The 17,858-nt window shown below is 39.3% G+C and overlaps 1 protein-coding gene and 2 long non-coding RNA genes across 3 annotated transcripts in view; 2 read left to right on the top strand and 1 right to left on the bottom strand.

The window, feature by feature from the left end:
- The window catches only part of stum (stum, mechanosensory transduction mediator homolog), an 11,606-nt gene extending 926 nt beyond the window's left edge, over positions 1-10,680 (top strand). Inside the window, exons 1-2 of the mRNA XM_056363209.1 lie at positions 1-178; positions 10,467-10,680. The exon at positions 1-178 is cut by the window's left edge and continues 926 nt beyond it. Of these exons, the coding sequence (XP_056219184.1) occupies positions 1-178; positions 10,467-10,657 (369 nt within the window). The 3' untranslated portion in view covers positions 10,658-10,680. The remainder of the gene's footprint in view (positions 179-10,466) is intronic.
- LOC130160600 (uncharacterized) lies at positions 5,302-14,756 on the bottom strand. The gene is made up of 3 exons (XR_008826029.1): positions 14,616-14,756; positions 13,823-13,906; positions 5,302-5,625 (listed from the first exon to the last, which is right to left on the bottom strand). It is a non-coding gene; the product is annotated as an uncharacterized LOC130160600 (long non-coding RNA).
- On the top strand, positions 12,117-17,450 carry LOC130160601 (uncharacterized). The gene is made up of 2 exons (XR_008826030.1): positions 12,117-13,103; positions 14,631-17,450. It is a non-coding gene; the product is annotated as an uncharacterized LOC130160601 (long non-coding RNA).
- The last annotated feature ends 408 nt before the right edge of the window (positions 17,451-17,858 follow it).

The following is a 17,858-nucleotide window of genomic DNA, read 5'->3' as shown; positions in this document are numbered from 1 at the left end:
CGTGTTAAGACAGGGGACAATCTGGGGGCCAAAGCCATGGCCGGGGCCCCTATTGCAGGCGGAGGAGTGGTGGTGGAGGTCAGGGAGAAGAAGGGACCTCTGCGGGCTGCAATACCTACAATGCCTTTCCCTCTTGCTGTCATCTGTCTGTTTCTGAACACCTTCATACCTGGACTAGGTAAGTTGAGAATCAGGCTTTCTTCTTCTCTTCATGTGTAGTTCATCATGAATTCATCTTTTTTTTGTGTGTGTGTGTGTGTGTGTGTAAGGTGGCTGGGAAATGAGGGGCCATCTGTCTCCTCCTCCTGATTTATAACACCTTAGACTTTCTGTGTTTCTCTGTATTAAAGAAAGAAAAACACATGAATAAAGTTACTCAGTAAAAATCAAAGAGAGCATCTGTGAGAGGAAGTAAACATGCAGAGTTGAAAACAGTGAAATGAGACACTGAGTGGTCATGAAACTGGAAGACCCACATGGACATGAGGAGTTTATAGACATGATGCAAGCAGGCGTACCAGCAAACAACAACTTAAACAAACATGAAGGAGAAAAAATTAAATAAATAACATAGAGGACTGAAGAGTGACCATAGAAGCTGCATGGAAAGTTTGCAGGCACTGATAAGTTACAATGAGTTTGATAAAAAAAAAAATCCACAGGCCACTAAAGGGAGTTATTTTTACTCATCCTGGAAAAAGCTACTACTATAACTGTAGAGGACAGTCTCAATCTGCCTATGTGGGTATATAAATATATTTACATTTGTATATTTTCCTGTATGCCTGTATACACGAGTGAGAAAAGAGGTAAGAAAGATAGTGAGACCCCTCAGTGTTAAAATAAGAGCGTCAGGGTGTAAATACACGCAGCCTCAGTCTGGCAGGTGCTAATGCACAGTAAATGTGGTGTCTGGATGTCATCACAGCAGGTAGAAATGTCACTCTGGGTATAAAAATCCATCACAGGTGTCATCATTATGGGCAGCAGCATTATCACAGCAGGCAGAGGCATCATCGCTGTGGGTAGGCTCCACATTTTTCCATTATTATTATGGGTGGAAAACCTGATATTGTTGTGTTATGTTGCAAACCTGGCAGCTTGTAGTTCATTGTAGAAGACACTGAAGCAATATCAGGAAGGCACCTAAAAAACTGTACACAGTCATCCATGTGTTTTACTAATAACAAACAGTCATCACCCTTGGTAGCACTTAGATGGAACACAAAATTAGTTATTTCCCAGTTTGCAAGGAGAAACTGATGTCCTCTGTGTTGCCTCCAAGAGGATCGCAGAAGATGATCCACTCTGCAGCAAAGACACAGGTTGATTTGACTAGGCACCTCCCCAGCTAATCCCTGCAATAGTTGTAGTTTTTATGCTCAAGATCAACATATACAACACACAAGATACACAATGTCATCCAGATGCAAATTTGAATAGTATCATCTACTCAGTGTAAAACTGTAATTATTACCTCTGTGAACGAAGTTATGTTTCTGTCCAACATTGTCTCGCTTGTCAGATATTTAGCAGATTATCCCAAAAACTGTTCAAAGATATACAGTAATACGCAGTAGACAGGAAGCATTAATTAGTACCATGTTACCGTTTATAAATCAATTTTTTTTTCGATTTTTCATAAATAAAATCTTTAGTCATAGCACATATTTTGATGACCCTGAAAAATAGTTTGTTGTTGGGTATTTCATTTTGTTTTTGTATGACTAACTGAATTGTTGTTGCCGGTTTTAAATAATTTGTCATAAGTCTTGAACACTTTGCACAACTCTAAACAATCCCTCAATGCAATTTGACTTATTGTGGTATTGGAGCAGCATGATGAATTCAGATGGCTGTAACTCATTAGTGCCAAGTCTGACTCATTCACATTATGCACAGTTCCCCGTGTAGAAAGAATTTAGTGACTCTCTCAAAATCCATCTGATTGTCTCACTGTGTGTATTTTGGTGCAGATACGAATCCAGATGAAAATCATTTTCTAATATTAGGACATGTCTTCCTTCAAGTCGGACTGTTTGTGTTTCCACTCGGCTGGATGTCTGTGTATAGTAAGATTATGTAACATCTGGTGGCTAAAGACATACACACTGTATAATGTACTGTATCCACTGTTGACAAATCCTGTTCACACTAAAACAATATTGCTACATAAGCGCATATAAACATAAATCTTGAGTTATACCCACTCACATCGGGTTAGTGCACACACTAAGACACACGCAGGCGCCCGCACTGTCATCTAGATTAGTTCAGTGTTTCTAAGGCGAAAGCAGCAGGACATAAAATGATAACACAATGTGCAGTTTATTTTGCAAACAGCAGAACACGCAGCAGTTAAGATCATGTCAGGCAAAGAAGCAAAAGAGAAACACAGAGATACAGAGAACAGAAATCAAACAATCTCAGATGTTGTTCTCTGATGGAAGGCGAACGTCTCCATAGCAATCACTCAGAGCTGAGTCCATCACCAAATAACCTATGATGTGTCCTCTCCGCCCTTCGACTCTGATCTGTTGGTCATTACTCTCCAGGGAGTCATTATGTGTGTGTGTTTGTGTGTGTGTCCTCTCGTCTTCATCTCGTCCCTATTCTCTCTCTCTTTGTGCTTTCTCTGTTATGTTTCACCGCTGAAGAAGGTTTCCAAATTCTCTGATCTTTTCTCTTATCAATATTTTTTTCTTTCTCTCACCTTCACACACATTCATCCTTTTTACTTGCTGCAACCGTTTCAAAATAAATGTCAAATTATTAACTGTTTGAAAATATCACAAACAGCTTTATAATAAAACAGGGTCATCAAACACATACCCCCAAATACTCTGTTTACTCCCTTTTGACTGAAATGTTGCCCTCTCTTAAAAATTGTCCCCAATACGTATGAAAAGCGCTATGGCTCATTCAAGTGTGTGCGTGTGTGTACAGTGTGAATGTGTGTGTAGGTTTGCCTGAATGCCTTGACATTTCATTGAATAGCTGCAGCCAGTTGCCATGACAACGCTGACTGAAATGAACACAATGCATGCGGGATACGGTGGGATATGGCTCTGACTCTTGTCGGAGCAGAACAACATATCCTGCAGACATGCAGACACACAGGTGTATGAATAAACACACACAAACATGCACATGCACAAAGAGTACACGCACAATGGCAAGTAATGTAGGACACTTTTATAGCACAACAGATAGCACCTGGGTCCTTGGTATTGCTTTATGTCTGCAACACCGCAGTGGAAAGGGCCTGTGTGCAGAGCAACAGTTACTGGATCACTGAAACATAAATACTCACCTGAACTGGAAATACTGGGCTGTCGAAACGCAAGTCACATTTTCTGAAGATAACACTGTTAAGATGACATAGTTTGTCTGTAATATAACTGATTCATTTTTCAGATTTCTGTACATTTATCCTTTTGTCCATTTGTCCAGTATGTGCCAACAAGTCCTCCAAATGAAATGACAAAGTACAGGATCTGACACCACAATCAAGACAACATTGCCATTTAAAATATAAAACCATTTTCTAATCCTAAAATGTCATGTTTAAGGTTTGGTTAGGTTTAGGCGCAGACATGACTGGGGTTGGGGTTAGTGGAAGATCATGATTTGGGTTAAAATAATTAATTGTTATGTGCCACTGGTCAGCAGGTATCACTAACTGTTACCATGGAAACATGCCACACACTTGTAAGTTAGCCTGGTTAACTGGTCTGATTTTGCAAATGGAGCACTGTTTCAATAAAAGAAATCAATCTTATCAATATTTATTATAGGCTTTTAAACAATGCAGTACGTGTTGTCTTTTTCGTGGGGATGTAAATTTCTCCAAACATGTGATTCCTGTCTCTTTCTGACAAACCTGACGTTTTGTAAAAATTAGAAAACCACAAATTATTATTTTTTTGTCATTTGATGCGATTGGTCAGCAGATTTTCACTGATTGTTACCGTGGACACATGACTCTTAGTTGAAAATTAGCGTGGGGGTCAGGTGGTGAACTTTTTAGGCCTAAAAGAAGTCAGTCTTTATTTTTGGGAAACTGTATAATTTGGAGGAGACTAATCTAATAGCAGAATGAAGGCTTTATGAAACCTGCCCCTGCAGTTTCGTTAAATTAATTATTCAACACTTTGGGAAATCTACATGTTTACCTTCATGCTGAGAGCTAGATGAGAAGATCGATATCATTCTCATATTAAGGCTACCGGTGGAGAGGTGAACCACAGAGGTGCATGGATGGATGCTTGCTGTTTTCCCTGCTTCCACTCTCAACGCTAAGCTAAATCAACTCTTAGCTCTAGCTCCATACGTAAGGCGTGAGAGACATGAGCGTGGCATCAATCATCTTGTCAAACTCTCGGAAAGACAGCGAACAAGAATGTGCCACAGAATGTTGAATTATTTAAGTTTAGGCGACTAACAGAACTTCATTATGGTGCAGAAAAGATTTTGCTTATGAGAGAAACAAATGTTGATTGGTGATTCTCAGTGTTGAAAGTCAAGCTAACTGAACATCAAACATGAGGAAAAAAAGTATGTTTCCACATCCAGCGCTGAGAGATGTTCCATCCAGAGCTCTACATCAAGTTGGAGAATTCAAACTGACAACCTCCTTCTCTCGGGCGCGCTTGTTTTAACGACACATTAATCCTGCCTGACGTTATGTTGCCAGAGCCTTAGATTGTCCCTGCAATGTAATGAGTTAAAATCTATTGGTGATAAACACAGAGGCTGTTAGTCAGTGCAGTGTAAACTGATCAATGAGCTGTCAGCTTGTAAATAATTACACATACTTATTGTGAAGCAAACTACAGCTCACTAGCTGTGTTGTGATCTTTGCCATAAGAGGACTGGAAAGGGAGAGGCTTTGCCACAGACAGCTAAACTGAATATATGATTTAGCCCTCAGTGTGAGTGCGTGGGAGGCAGAGGTAGCGTGTGTGTGTGGTGTGGGTGTGTGTGTGTGTGTGTGTGTGTGTGTGTGTGTGTGTGTGTGTGTGTGTGTGTGTGTGTGTGTGCATGTGTGTGTGATTGATGGTTAGGATATTTGAGACACTGCATCAGTTTACTGGGTCGTGTTGAGATCTCGCCTGTGTGTATGGTTGTGTGTGTGCAGTTTCGCTCTAACTTGACCCTTATTTTATGGTACACCCCACATCCCCACACACATTGTGTATTGAACTTTAATTCTCATTAACACTTAGAATCAGGTGCACATATTGTGAATGCATGTAAAGCTTATAAATGGCACAACAAGACTTATATTTTTTATTAAACTGCTGCTGCAGAGAAATGTTACAGAGGGATGTAATCATGCACAAGCATTCCTGTGTGATGTCAGGGTGGTTTGATGTCTCTGTTCTGTGACATTGCCCATGCTCCTGATGTAGTTTCAATCCTAGGCTGTATTTTCAACTTTTATATAGATGAATCTTTTTTCTGATAAACTGATCTTACACCAGTTCCTGCTTGCAAATATCAGAAGGCTCCAATAAAAATATGAAAAGTCTCAAAGGCCTGTATTGGTAAGTAATTTTCTTGGCACTCAGGAGTCTTCAGAGGCAGCCAGCTCAGCCGGAGGAAGTCTGTAATGCTCATGTTCTGTGGGCACAAAAACAGGGAGGCTTGAGAAACCCTGAAGAACTTTTTCAGTGTACAGTGTAAGAAATTGAAGGAGTGATATCCAGTTCTTTTAATAAAGTAATTCTGGTTTTGGATTTCTTTAAAAGCTTCTGTGACTGAGCTGTGCTGATGTAATGAGTAATGTAACTGATTACTTTTGCTGTCGATTAATAACTATAGTAATGTTTTTAACCGGTGATATCTTTTCAAATAACTTCCCTAACACTTCCTCCTTAAATTGTTCCCTTTCTTTGTCTTCTTCCCTGTTTTTTTCCTCTCTCCCTTCATCTCTCCTTTTTCTATCCTTCTCTTTCTGTCTTTCACACCCTTACACTCCATCATTAACCTCCCACACTACCAGTGGGTGCTCTGTAGAGTTCTCTGTGTAATTATAGTCATTAGTCTGGGTAATATCTAGACACAGACACACTGGCGAACACACACACACACTCACACACAGACACACACACACACACACACACATGCACACACTCTCAAATCTCCCACATGCAGCATCCAGAGGATCCAAGAGCTTTTCACACATGGAGGAATGTTAAAGTAGATTTGTAAGAGAGGGGTTTAAAGATGTATTAAAGATTTATTAAACTTTTATTACTGCAGTGGAGAATTGTTGAGCACATATATAGGTTATAAAGGTACTTCCTGGATCGTTGGCGTTTCTCAGTTATGGGCGGTTTGAAACGCTCTGTGAGAGGTCAGCTGCTACAAAGTGTGGAACAAATTAAATCATTTTACCATTTTGATATTGCCTGTGGTGCAGAATGACTCTTGCACTGATAAAGGATTACATGTGGTGATCTTGGATATTTCATAACTGCTGTCCGGAGAACAAAGAGACGCTGGGAGTAAAATGGGAACGCACAGAAATCTGATGCCGATGCTGCCAGTGGCCCATAATAGCAAAAATAAATCTGACAATGAATTAAAGCTGCTCTAATTAAAAATTTAATATTAACAATGGATGAAATGATTACATTCACTTCATTGTAGTAATGAAACCACAGAGAATTATCATCCAACGCTGCAGTTCCCCTCAATTCTTTAAAAGGCCTCAGCATCTTTCAGTTCATTGTTTTTGGTTTTTACAACCTGCAACATTAGTATTTTGATTCGCTCTTGTGTCCGTTTTAGCCGCAGCAAGCAGCTATTTCCAGCTGAGAAGGTTTTGTAGCTATCTGTCTGGCACCAAAAGGCAAAGAAAATAGTTCTTACAGTCATCAGGTGGCCAGAAACACACTTTCAAACACCTCAAATGAATATATGAGAAGGAAACTCTTTGCTAACACATCTGCCATATCAGCTAAAAGGTGATAATATATATCAATAATATAATATCAGTGTTTACGGCTTGTTTCTGCTGCGCCCATGTGGCCGAATGATCAGATATTGCCGTTTAAGGCATTCATAAAGCAAAAGTAGAAAATATTCCTTGGCTCCAGTTTCTTAGATGTGACCTTTTGCTAAGTTTCTTGAATGTCTGTAATGCTTTGGACTGCAAGCACTTTGAAGATGTCAGTTTGGCCTCAGTTGCTTCTCAACATTTTTTTAAACCAAATGAGGACATAGTCATTAAAATAATCAGCAAATAAACCCTATTTGCAGCCCTAATGTACATGTTTATCACCAAATATCCATGTATCATTAACACATGACTGTCACATGACTGAGACTACAGAAGCTGGAAGCCACACAGAAAAAGCCACCAGACCGTATAGATCCTGTTTTTCATGCCAAAAACTCAGATGGATGATGTGTAACCACTCAGCCACCAGCTTGCTGCCTGTCACGGCTCATGTCTGGATGGAGGTGGGCAGCTCCACCAGCAGCCAGAGCATCTGCTGGTGGGTGTGGCCTCCGCGACCTGAACATTTCTCTGTCGGATCAGACCATATCGGCTCTGGTTGGAAGCTCATTCTAGCCCACTGTTGCTCTTTCTGCGAGAGACTTTGAAATGAGCATCAGCTAAGAAGCTTGAAAGGAAACATCTTTCTCCACATGTATATGTTGATATGTTGAATTTATTTTGTTTTGATTTTTTTCTTTTCTGCAGCTGCTTACTATTCTGGGATTGTGCCTTCTGGAAACCGTTCCAGATAAGGCCATTGTAGGCCATGTGAAAGTAAATATTATGGTTCTCATTCAGATTTGTCAGATATTATGGGACACACAGAGTATATCTGGTATGTCTGTGTTTGTATAGATAGAGTCATTATGAGTTTTTTATTCCCCAGCTAATTTATAGCTAATTAGAAAGAGACGTGGAAATAAGGAAGTGGAAAAAGAATAAAACAGAGGAAAAGAAAAAGTAAGAGTAAGATGCTAACTTCTACATACTTTGGCCTTTCCTCACACGATGCAACTGGCAGCCCCCCCCCCCCCCCACACACACACACACACACACAGACACACACACACCTGCTTGGCTTGCACTGTTCTTTGAATTCCTCCAATGTGACAAGAAATGGAGCTAGCAGAAAGAGAAGGGCCAAGGCCACGATGCACACTCAGGCATTTCTTGTGTCGCGTTCAGCTTTCACAGCATTCAGTCAAGGATTTATGAAAAGGTACATAAACACTGCAGAGGGAGAGAGAGAGAGTCTAAACATCAGATGATTCTCTGAATAATTTGTGCTTTTGTATTTATTGAAAACATTTCTTAGACCAAAATGAAAGCAGCTCACAGTCACACAGTTTCACAAAAGACTTTTCACGCTCAGTGACCCTTTCTGAGTAAATACTGAGCAAATGAAACAGCGGAAATTCTCGACCTTGTCTGTTCACTGACACTTCATCAACAACCACCACTGAAATACACAATCACATTGAGAATGTTGAACATTTATGCGTGACTCATAAATGTTTAGAATCAAAAATATGTGCAATTAAACAAACCCTATGATCAGTGGACAAATTACTCATCACAGTTACACAGTTATTAAGCCGCATCTCCTGATTCAAAGGTAATGTAAAAATGAGTAGGTTACTAAATAGCCTTGGTTTAAAGGAGTGTGTAGCCATTTGGAAATGTAGGGGAAATGAGGGAATTCTACTACATGCACTTTGCCCAAAAACCCATCGGCTCTGGATGAAGATTTACTATCATATTTGAGAAAATGTGCATTTTTGTGTTTGTTTTTATGCTATCCAAAATGTTGAATAATATTTAAGGAGCTACTGTTTGTTTTTCTGCAATCACTGAAAGACTGGACCCAGGTGGCAATAAATACTGGATGGTGAATTATAGTCAGGAACCGACTTGAGGGAGAAAAGCTGCTGCATATTAAAGAATTTCATAAAGGATGAGTGACACAAATATTTTCTTAAGTGGGGCGTGTATATTTCTGAGATGAGGTGGAAGCACATGGGTGGCACTGATTTCCATGTGAGAATTATGCTTTAGTATAATCATACTTCTCTCAGACTGACAGTACTATTTGAAGTTCCTATTATAGAACTGATGTTATACTTCAAAATAAAAATAGCAAGTCATAAAAAATAAAATACACTGCACACTGCTAAAATGATTGCTAAGTATGCAAATATAAATATGCCATTGATAATATGAGGTAGATCTGAGACACAGAGTAAAAATCATAGTTTATATACAGAGTTTGTGTGTGTGTGTGTGTGTGTGTGTGTGTGTGTGTGTGTGTGTGTTTGTGTGTGTGTGTGTGTGTGTGTGTGTGTGTGTGTGTGTGTGTGTGTGTGTGTGTCCTTTTCCTGAGGGGGTGTTGTTATGGAAACATTCTGTGATGAAATAATCTGATTTGTGAGCACTGAGGTTTACACTTGCCTCTGTGTTTGTCACACACACACAGTTACAGTGGATTTACTGTACAATGAACAGGTTCTGGGAAGTTCCAGGTCTCCAGATAACAGGATGAGGGGTGGTATTGGATTTCATTCAGGCAGACAAGGGTTGTCCACAGAGATAATCCTGTTTCATCTCAGCAACAGCGGATGTGAGCATCAATGTGTGTGCTTCTTTCTGTACTATTTTCCAAGGCATAGATCCACTGGAACCATAGTACTTAAAAGATACTCACCAAGAGCAGCCTCTTAAATATTGACTCACTTACTCAGGGACGTTGAGTGGTCTGTGTGAGATAACTGTATTGAGCGGTTTAAGTCTGTCCACAGTACTGTATGTGATAGTACCTAGGGCTAAGTATACAAAACTAATGCTTACAGTTTATTTGACCTATATTTTATGGTCATTAAGGTTGGAAGACTTGCTGGAAATATCTCTGCAGCTATTAGATGGAGTTTTGGGAGCATTCAAGTCCCAAAACTTTGCTGATCCTCTGACTTTTCTACTGAAATATCTTAACAATTAGGCTACAGTATGGATTATCATGAAATCTAGTACAGATATACAGCATATGGTGTTGATAAAGTGAACCTTTGGTGATCCGGTACCTGCTCTACTTATCACATTGCCTCATTAATCAATAATCACACATCAGTCATTGTGTGTAGCGATAATCAGCAAGTGTTACCATGCTAACATGCTAAAGTAAACAGGGTAACAAAAAAAAAACCTGCAAAGCATCAGCTTGTTAGCAAGGAGGATGTTAGTATGAGTAAGCACTGCTGTGAATTACACTGTGTCATTTTTTCAGTGGAGGACAGCACATGTCTCCCAGTTTATTAAATTGGAAAGTCTGGAGTCTGGTGCATGTCACTGGAAATGAAGCGGAGTGGAAATGTCTTTCAAAGTCTTTTATCATGTTTGGCAAAACTTTAATGGAGTAAAATGCACTGATGTAACGAGATGTCTTTCTGGGTTTGTCCCACAGGTACCTTCATCTCAGCGTTCACGGTGCTGTGTGGAGCTCGCAGTGAGCTGATCTCCGAGAAAGGTGTGTGCTGTGTGTTCTGGCTCAATGTGGCAGCAGCCCTGATCCAGATACTGACGGCCGTTATCATGGTTGGATGGATCATGAGCATCTTCTGGGGAATGGACATGGTCATCCTCGCGAGTCAGTAGCTGTCGATCTGTTTATCTTTCTGACAGTCTTGTTGTCTGTTCTCTTCGCCTTTTATTTTAAGTCTCGTCTCCTTTTTCTTTTGTCTGTGTCACATGTAACATGTAGTAGGCGGCTTAGTTTGGTCTATAAAGTCCAACTTAAGAATTACAACATTTTTACATCTGGAAAAAAAAAAAGATAATACTTGCAGTTTGTAAGAAATCAGTCTGTTCGGTGTCGTGAAAAAGGTCAGGGGTAGAGCAATTAAATCTTTGTCGGATTCAGTGATTTTCTCACAAATGTGTTAAGTTGAGTTTTCAAGGATATTTTATTAATAATTTAAAGGATAAGTCTGGTGATATTTTTTAATTATTCAATAACAAACAAAACCAGCAATGAATTGATCCTACCAGCAAACATTGTCCATGTAGCCAAAACGTGATATACAGTATGTGTCATAGATCTTTATAATTGTTGAAACTACGGTAATATTTTTTCATTTACAGGTAGTTCGAAGTAGTGGCACTGTAGATTACAGACTGAAATGTCATATAATAATACCAGTAGTAAGAAACAGTGTATCTGATGCATCTGTCATATATTCAGGTGTGCAGCACTTTTTCGCACCAGTGAGCCACACTGTTGCACTGGGTGGCACATTTCTGAATCATGATGTGTATGGGCAGTGTAGTTTAGACTCCCGAATACAGCACACTGTCCAGTTGCTTTAAGTACTCACTATACATCAAATGATTATTAATCCACAGCTGAAAATAGACCCAACAAATTTACTATTTACTCCTGTTTGATTAATGTTTGCTGAAAACTAGTGTCCAGCTGTTTTAGAAAACTATTTACGCATTTTAAAAAAGATAATTAATCTTCAGAAAGCAATAGCTCAGGTGCCACAGTCTGTCCGGGGAACTCAGAAAGCAGTAACAGACTAACTTACTATTGGTTCAGGTCTTTTCATTTTTTATAGGATTTGTTGACAACAACAAAAATATTGAGTACTGACAGCCTTATCCTTTAAGTCTTGTGTTCACAACATGAGACAATTAGCAGCTCTGGGCAGCACAAATTTTTTTCGAAGGTCTTATATTTTTCTTGCAGAAACATCTGATATAAGAATAAAAGAAAGTAGTGTCTTCTCCTGAGGCATTGATGCATGAACAAGTGCCGACACACACACACACACACACACACACAGAGTCACTATTCTCTCGCACTGCCAAGGCAGCCTTTGTATTACCATAGTACTGTCTTTCTGCTTCTATCTTTCTGTATGTATGAGGATGTGTATGTGCATCCAAATGTGTACATACCTGCAAGAGTCTGTGTGTGTTTATGTGTATATGTGTTTGTGTGTGTGTGTGTGTGTGTGTGTGTGTGTATGTGTGTGTGTGTGTGTGTGTGTGTGTGTGTGTGTGTGTGTGTGTGTGTGTGTGTGTGTGTGTGTGTGTGTGTGTGTGTGTGAGTGTGTGAGGTAGTAATTGTGTGGGAGTGAGCAGCCCCCCCGCTGTGTTTTTGTTCACTGCTCCCTGCTGTTTTTCAGGCCTCTGGGCTCACATTGTATTCAAGTGTTGCTGCTAACATCTATACTCCTGTTAACGCTCACAGCTAGCAGTGTATCGAATATTTATATTGAATATAAAAATCCTTTTCTTGTTAGCAGCGAAGGTCACATCGTCATGCTGAAAACATGCATGCTCTTTCCTGCTAAGATGAATTATTATTCAGCTACTCATCACCACAATACACGAGCTTTAGGCTCTTATTAAGATATTCCCTCTTTCTTCCTCCGTGCAATGAATCACTCTGATAATGTGGCATATTTATCAATTTTCTTCTGCCCTCTCTGTCTTTCTATTCCTCTCCAATGAGCCTGTGTTAGATATGATCAATGTATTCTTTATTTCCATACCTCCATCTCTACGAACTCCCCTCCCTCTTTTCTCTTTCTCCATCTAATGATCATGGCATTATCTTCCTCCCACTGATCACCTTCCTCTCTATCTAATGATTGCTCCTATTTGATCAAGCCATATCCCTGCTCCCTCTCTTTTTCTCTCACATTATTCCTCCCACTCTCTGCCCACCCTCCCAGTCTCCCTGTCTCCCTCTCTGCCTCAGTTTCTTCTTCAGTTTTTGTTTTTCACTTGCTCCATCTCCCTCTTTTCCCGTCTCCATCTCTCTCTGTTCATCGATCCAGTAAACCGGGGTAGTGTTGCTGTACTTGTGTACATTTGGTCATGTAATGTATCTGAATCAAACAAGGTCAGATCAGGTTTTCTTTTCTCCTTGAAAGTTCCTAGAGTGCATTGTTTCACCTGTTTAGTGTTACTCCGAGACAGTCAACTTCACAAATACATAGTGTTAGCAAAAACAAATCATGACTAACCGAATCTGTCTTGTTTCTTCTCTCCTCCCTCTGCTCTCCATCTTCATGAACAAAAGTTTCTGATGGTAGGTGTTTCTTTTTTCCTTCACTCACTATCGAGAGTTTCCCCAGTGAGTTGATAAAATTGCGATTTAGAAGCATATCACAAGATGAATAGTCAGCTGGACTAAAATTAACACAGATATCAAGCATGCCAAAACAAATAACCACATATCCCAGGCTTAGAAATAACATCTTTTCAGGACTTTCTCACGACCTTTCATCTGAGCTGTACAAAGAAATTACAAAGTATGTTTGGTATCCTCACAGAGACGACCCAAACCTCATGAGTTTAAGCATCGAAGTTCACTTCCACTCACTATTTCACAAGTTTTCAACATGGTCATCAGTGGAGAGAGTTTGCTGAGTTGTCATGGAGCTCTGTTGAAACATGAGCTCTTCCCAGACTCCTTGTCCATGTTTCCTTATATAAAATATCGAAGTTCGTTCTTGACCATAAAAATAATGGTTTGATGAAAAAAACCTGTCAAAGGTACACTTCAGATCACACAGTCTTACAGTCAAGTTATCCCATCCCGTGATGAGGAGCATGTGATGCAGTTTAAAGTCTTATCACAAATGAGCAAACTTCATCTGCTTCATCTGATAATTGATAAGAAATTTCCAAAATAGCTGCCAAGACGTGTTCATAGTTTTTAGTCTGTATCTATGAGACCTAAAGAACTATGTTTCCATCCTCATAAAATATTTGCAAAACCAATTTTTTGAAGAATTTGAAACCTACATTGTTTACATCCATGCTTGCTTGCTAGCAGTCTTCTTCTTCTTCCCTGCATTGCTCAGTTTCTTAGAGACGAACTGCCACCAACTGTTGATCAGAGGAACAGTATGAAACTGTCAGCAGGACTGCACATCACAGATGCTAACATGCTAACAAACATCACTCTTCAAAACATTCCTCTGCAGTGCTACTAGTAGTTGGTAAAATTCAACATGGCGGCTTTAAAAACAGGAGGTGAAGATTAATGGTGGGGATTCTTTTTGATGTTTCAGTTACACGAGGACCTTTCCATCATTTACTTGAAATGACACACGTTCCTGACCAAATGTGTGTTGATTCTTTCCAGATCACAATGAGTGACGCACAAACTGTGTGCTTAGTGAGGCTGTCACGCTCCTGATTGTAGAAATGTTGGCTCATTAATAAGTCATCACTCATGGAGTTTCTAATTGATCTGAAAACATAATGCAAGCCAGACTAGTATTGTTTGCCACTTTGGGGAAGTTGAGATAATAGCTAAACCTGCCAAACAATGCTTTATAAAGCTTTAGCTCTTAATGCTTCAGCCTACCTCCTGTTGCTGTTGCCAACCTCTCTGCTTTCATTTTGCTCAATTAAATGAAATGGAGAAAGGCAATTACTGTCAAAAGTTCAAAATAAATGTTTTGTAATTGCATGTAGCACTTTAAACCCCCTCTTAACTGGGGACATAAAAGCCAGATAATAGTTTACAATGATTATTTCTACAAGCAGTCAAACATCTTTTTCTTTCCCCCTCCCTCTGTCTGCAACTCACCTTCCTCTTCCTCAGGCTGTAGAGACCAGGGTGTTCCCCAAGATGTCTGAGAGACGTCGCTCTCATGTTACCTGATGGATCAGGACCACTTTAACTTCCCTGAAGCCTGACAGCGACCTTTACCTTCGTGATGACCTGTAGCTGACAACAGAGAGAGGAAGAGACATGATGAAAATGGTTTAGTCAAAGTGAATCAGAGAGACTGCCCTTTGTGAAAGTATTTGATTGCTGGCTGGTGATTGGTCAACACCAGGCCACATTTACATTTACGATTAAAAGAAACAAGATGGGAGGAAGAGACTTCAACTGTACAGTCACAAGAAATACAGTGGATATGAATAACAATGTGTTTTGTTGAGTGATTCTAGTCGTGATTTTTGAATTCTGTCTTTCGATATTTTTTATTTGATCAATTTGACTGAAACCACAAATCTGTAAAAGCTGTAGGTCACCAACATATTTCCTACAGGACATGATGGAATAAATGAAGAACAAAAGACGAACCATTAGCATGAGGACGTGAGATAATTAAGACACTGATTTGCCAGCTTTGTGTTTTTGGCTTGTGCATTTTTGCCAGAACCCAGTTGAACAAAATATAGAGAAAAAACTACTTCAGCAAATGATATCCATCCATAACAATGTTGCTGTGACAGGTGTATTTGGCTCAGTGATGAATCATATGTCATTGGGCTCAAAACACAAACAGAGTTTCCACTGCCCCTGAATTGGCTGCCTGGTGCAGCTGCCACTCTGCTTAAAGCAGTTTATTTCAGTGTTAAACGTTTATTGGAGAGTTTACTGTTTCAAAAACTGACTTTAGCATTAGCCTCTAGTGTGTTTTAGTGGCCTTTCTATTGTGATATCGACACCATTTTGCTGGTCTGAAAAGGTACAATATATTGAACTTTAAGGGGGTTCGAGGTTCTCATTCTTAAACATGTTGCATCTTCTCTAAACGGTGAGGAAAACGGTGTTTACTGCGCACAGAATCAGCATTTATTCAAGTGATGAGTGTGGAACAAACATATAATCAAAGTATAAATGTCTCTGATACTCAATATTCAGTGTAGACAGTTTAAATGATAACTTGATTATGATGAAGGTGTTAGCAACCCTTCCATTAGTCTTAACAGTAGGTACAACACAGTGTTTCAATAGCAATCACATCTTCAGCCTGCTGTATCTCACTGTTGGTCACAAGATGCATGGTATCCTGAAATGTCAGGGCTGTGTGTAAAAATGACTCATCCTTCCTGATAATTACTAGATTTGAACTGTCGTACCTCTCTAATGTGTAAATCAGTGTCAGAACGATATCACACATTATTAACGTTGTATCTAAATAGCAGGTTTCAAAATATCACCTCTCATTACTGGCCTCACTGGGGAACTATAGTAACCTCCCTGTCTGTCACATCACGACATTAAGATTCAGTTACAGTAATGTCACTGAGGCATGTGACTGGGGTGCAGTGTTTGAATGGCTAGTTTGGGCTCATTTACATTGATTGATGAGAGTCACTAAGAGTCATCAGCTCCCATAAGAAACTCCAGTAGAAATAGTAATATAATAAAATCTTAAGGTTGTTGGATTCACAGTTGTGTCGAGTACAAAACCAAAATGTGTAAATTATCTATATATCGATGTGTGTTTGTGTGTATGACTGATTGTGTGTAATATGGAGACTGGGGATTACTATATATGGTGTGGGCTCAGTATTACTATGTGGGAGGGTCTGTAGGTCATAAATGATGTTCTAAACTCATAAAGTTGTAATATTTAACACAACAACTGCCTTGGAAGTGTTGATCCAAACAAAGCTTTTCCCATGATGCCACATTAGCTTTCTAAGATACTGTATCATTGGCTTATTTCCCTGAAAAATATCCAAGAGTATCAAAAGTCAAACAGCCTTAAAATGAAAAGAATCAAAACAGTTAGCGTGAGCCATAACACTGATGGAAAGCAGTAAATCAAAATCACTGCAAGTGCGTTTGCAGGAAATGAGTGCTCAGCTCAGTTACTGCCCCACAGCACATTGATATATTGGACAGATTCTGCAAATGTAGGGCAGCATTTCTGGGTAAAAGTTGAGATAAATTCATTCATAGTAAAAACTCAAAAGTGTTTGTGCCTCAATAGAAATCAAACCTTAATTCATGCTGTGATTTTTCCCTCCTCTTCATCTGCTTTATTACTGGTGATGTTTATCTTCGATTTTTTTTCCCTCAGTTAACTTTGTACGGTTTCATTCATTATCTTAGCCAAATGCCTTTCTGAGAGCTCTACTCTATTTTTGGATGACAACACTAATGTTTTTAAGTTTTGACTGTGTGTGTGTTGTACAGTTTTTGTGTGCGAGAAAGAAGACGTCTGTACTTCTGATATTTTATGCCTTACAAATGACCAGTGTTCTCCCATAAGTGTTTCTGTAGCAGTGGTGCTGGAGTTTCTTTACCTTGTTTGGGTTGGGCGCAGTTTAGAGATTTGAAATATTGTCATTTAAACACTTTATTATAATCAACCTTTCAGCCCTAAACACTGATTCTGTTTCAGGGTCAATAATAGCAAATTGTAATGTAAGTTTTCCATGACGATGGTGTTGTGTTCGCTTTTCGATTGTGGAATGAACATACTGCCGTGTACAGTTTTCTGCATGCATATCTTTGGTGTTAAACGACTGTACAGAGTAACATACACATGCACACACAGACTAACTTAACTATTTTAAGATTGTAGCTTTATTCTGTGACTTTGCAATATTGATTTTATTTTAAGCCCTTTAAGGTGACTGATACAAATTCTTTCGATTAAAAACAGTTTTGGTTCTACTTACTGAATACCTGTGATGAATGTGTTTTTTTGTTTTTGGAAGTATTTCCTGTTTCCTGCGTTCCAGCTGGTTGAGGGTCTCATCCTGCTCTGAGAGATGAGGATCTGAGAAATTCTGCAGTCACTGGCAAAATATTGTGTATTCAGAGAGTAGCACTTACCCTTGCAGGTACACTATCAGCATGTGCACATTTTCATGGAAATAAATGAAGTGTCTCTTCACATCTAACTCATGAATAAACATTCCTCTATGAATATGGCTGAGCTTGCAACAGACCTTGACATGAAAACGGTTGTCTCTGTGGTGGTGGCTGTGGTGTCTTTGACACTTTGAATGTTTTTTTTTTTTGCTGCACAGTTTGCTCTAAATTCAATTTTTCACAGTTTGTTTTTTATTAATTAATTAT

This window comes from Seriola aureovittata, chromosome 19, assembly GCF_021018895.1.
Source record: "Seriola aureovittata isolate HTS-2021-v1 ecotype China chromosome 19, ASM2101889v1, whole genome shotgun sequence".
Lineage (NCBI taxonomy): Eukaryota > Metazoa > Chordata > Actinopteri > Carangiformes > Carangidae > Seriola > Seriola aureovittata.
This window is presented reverse-complemented; position numbering and strand designations above follow the sequence as displayed.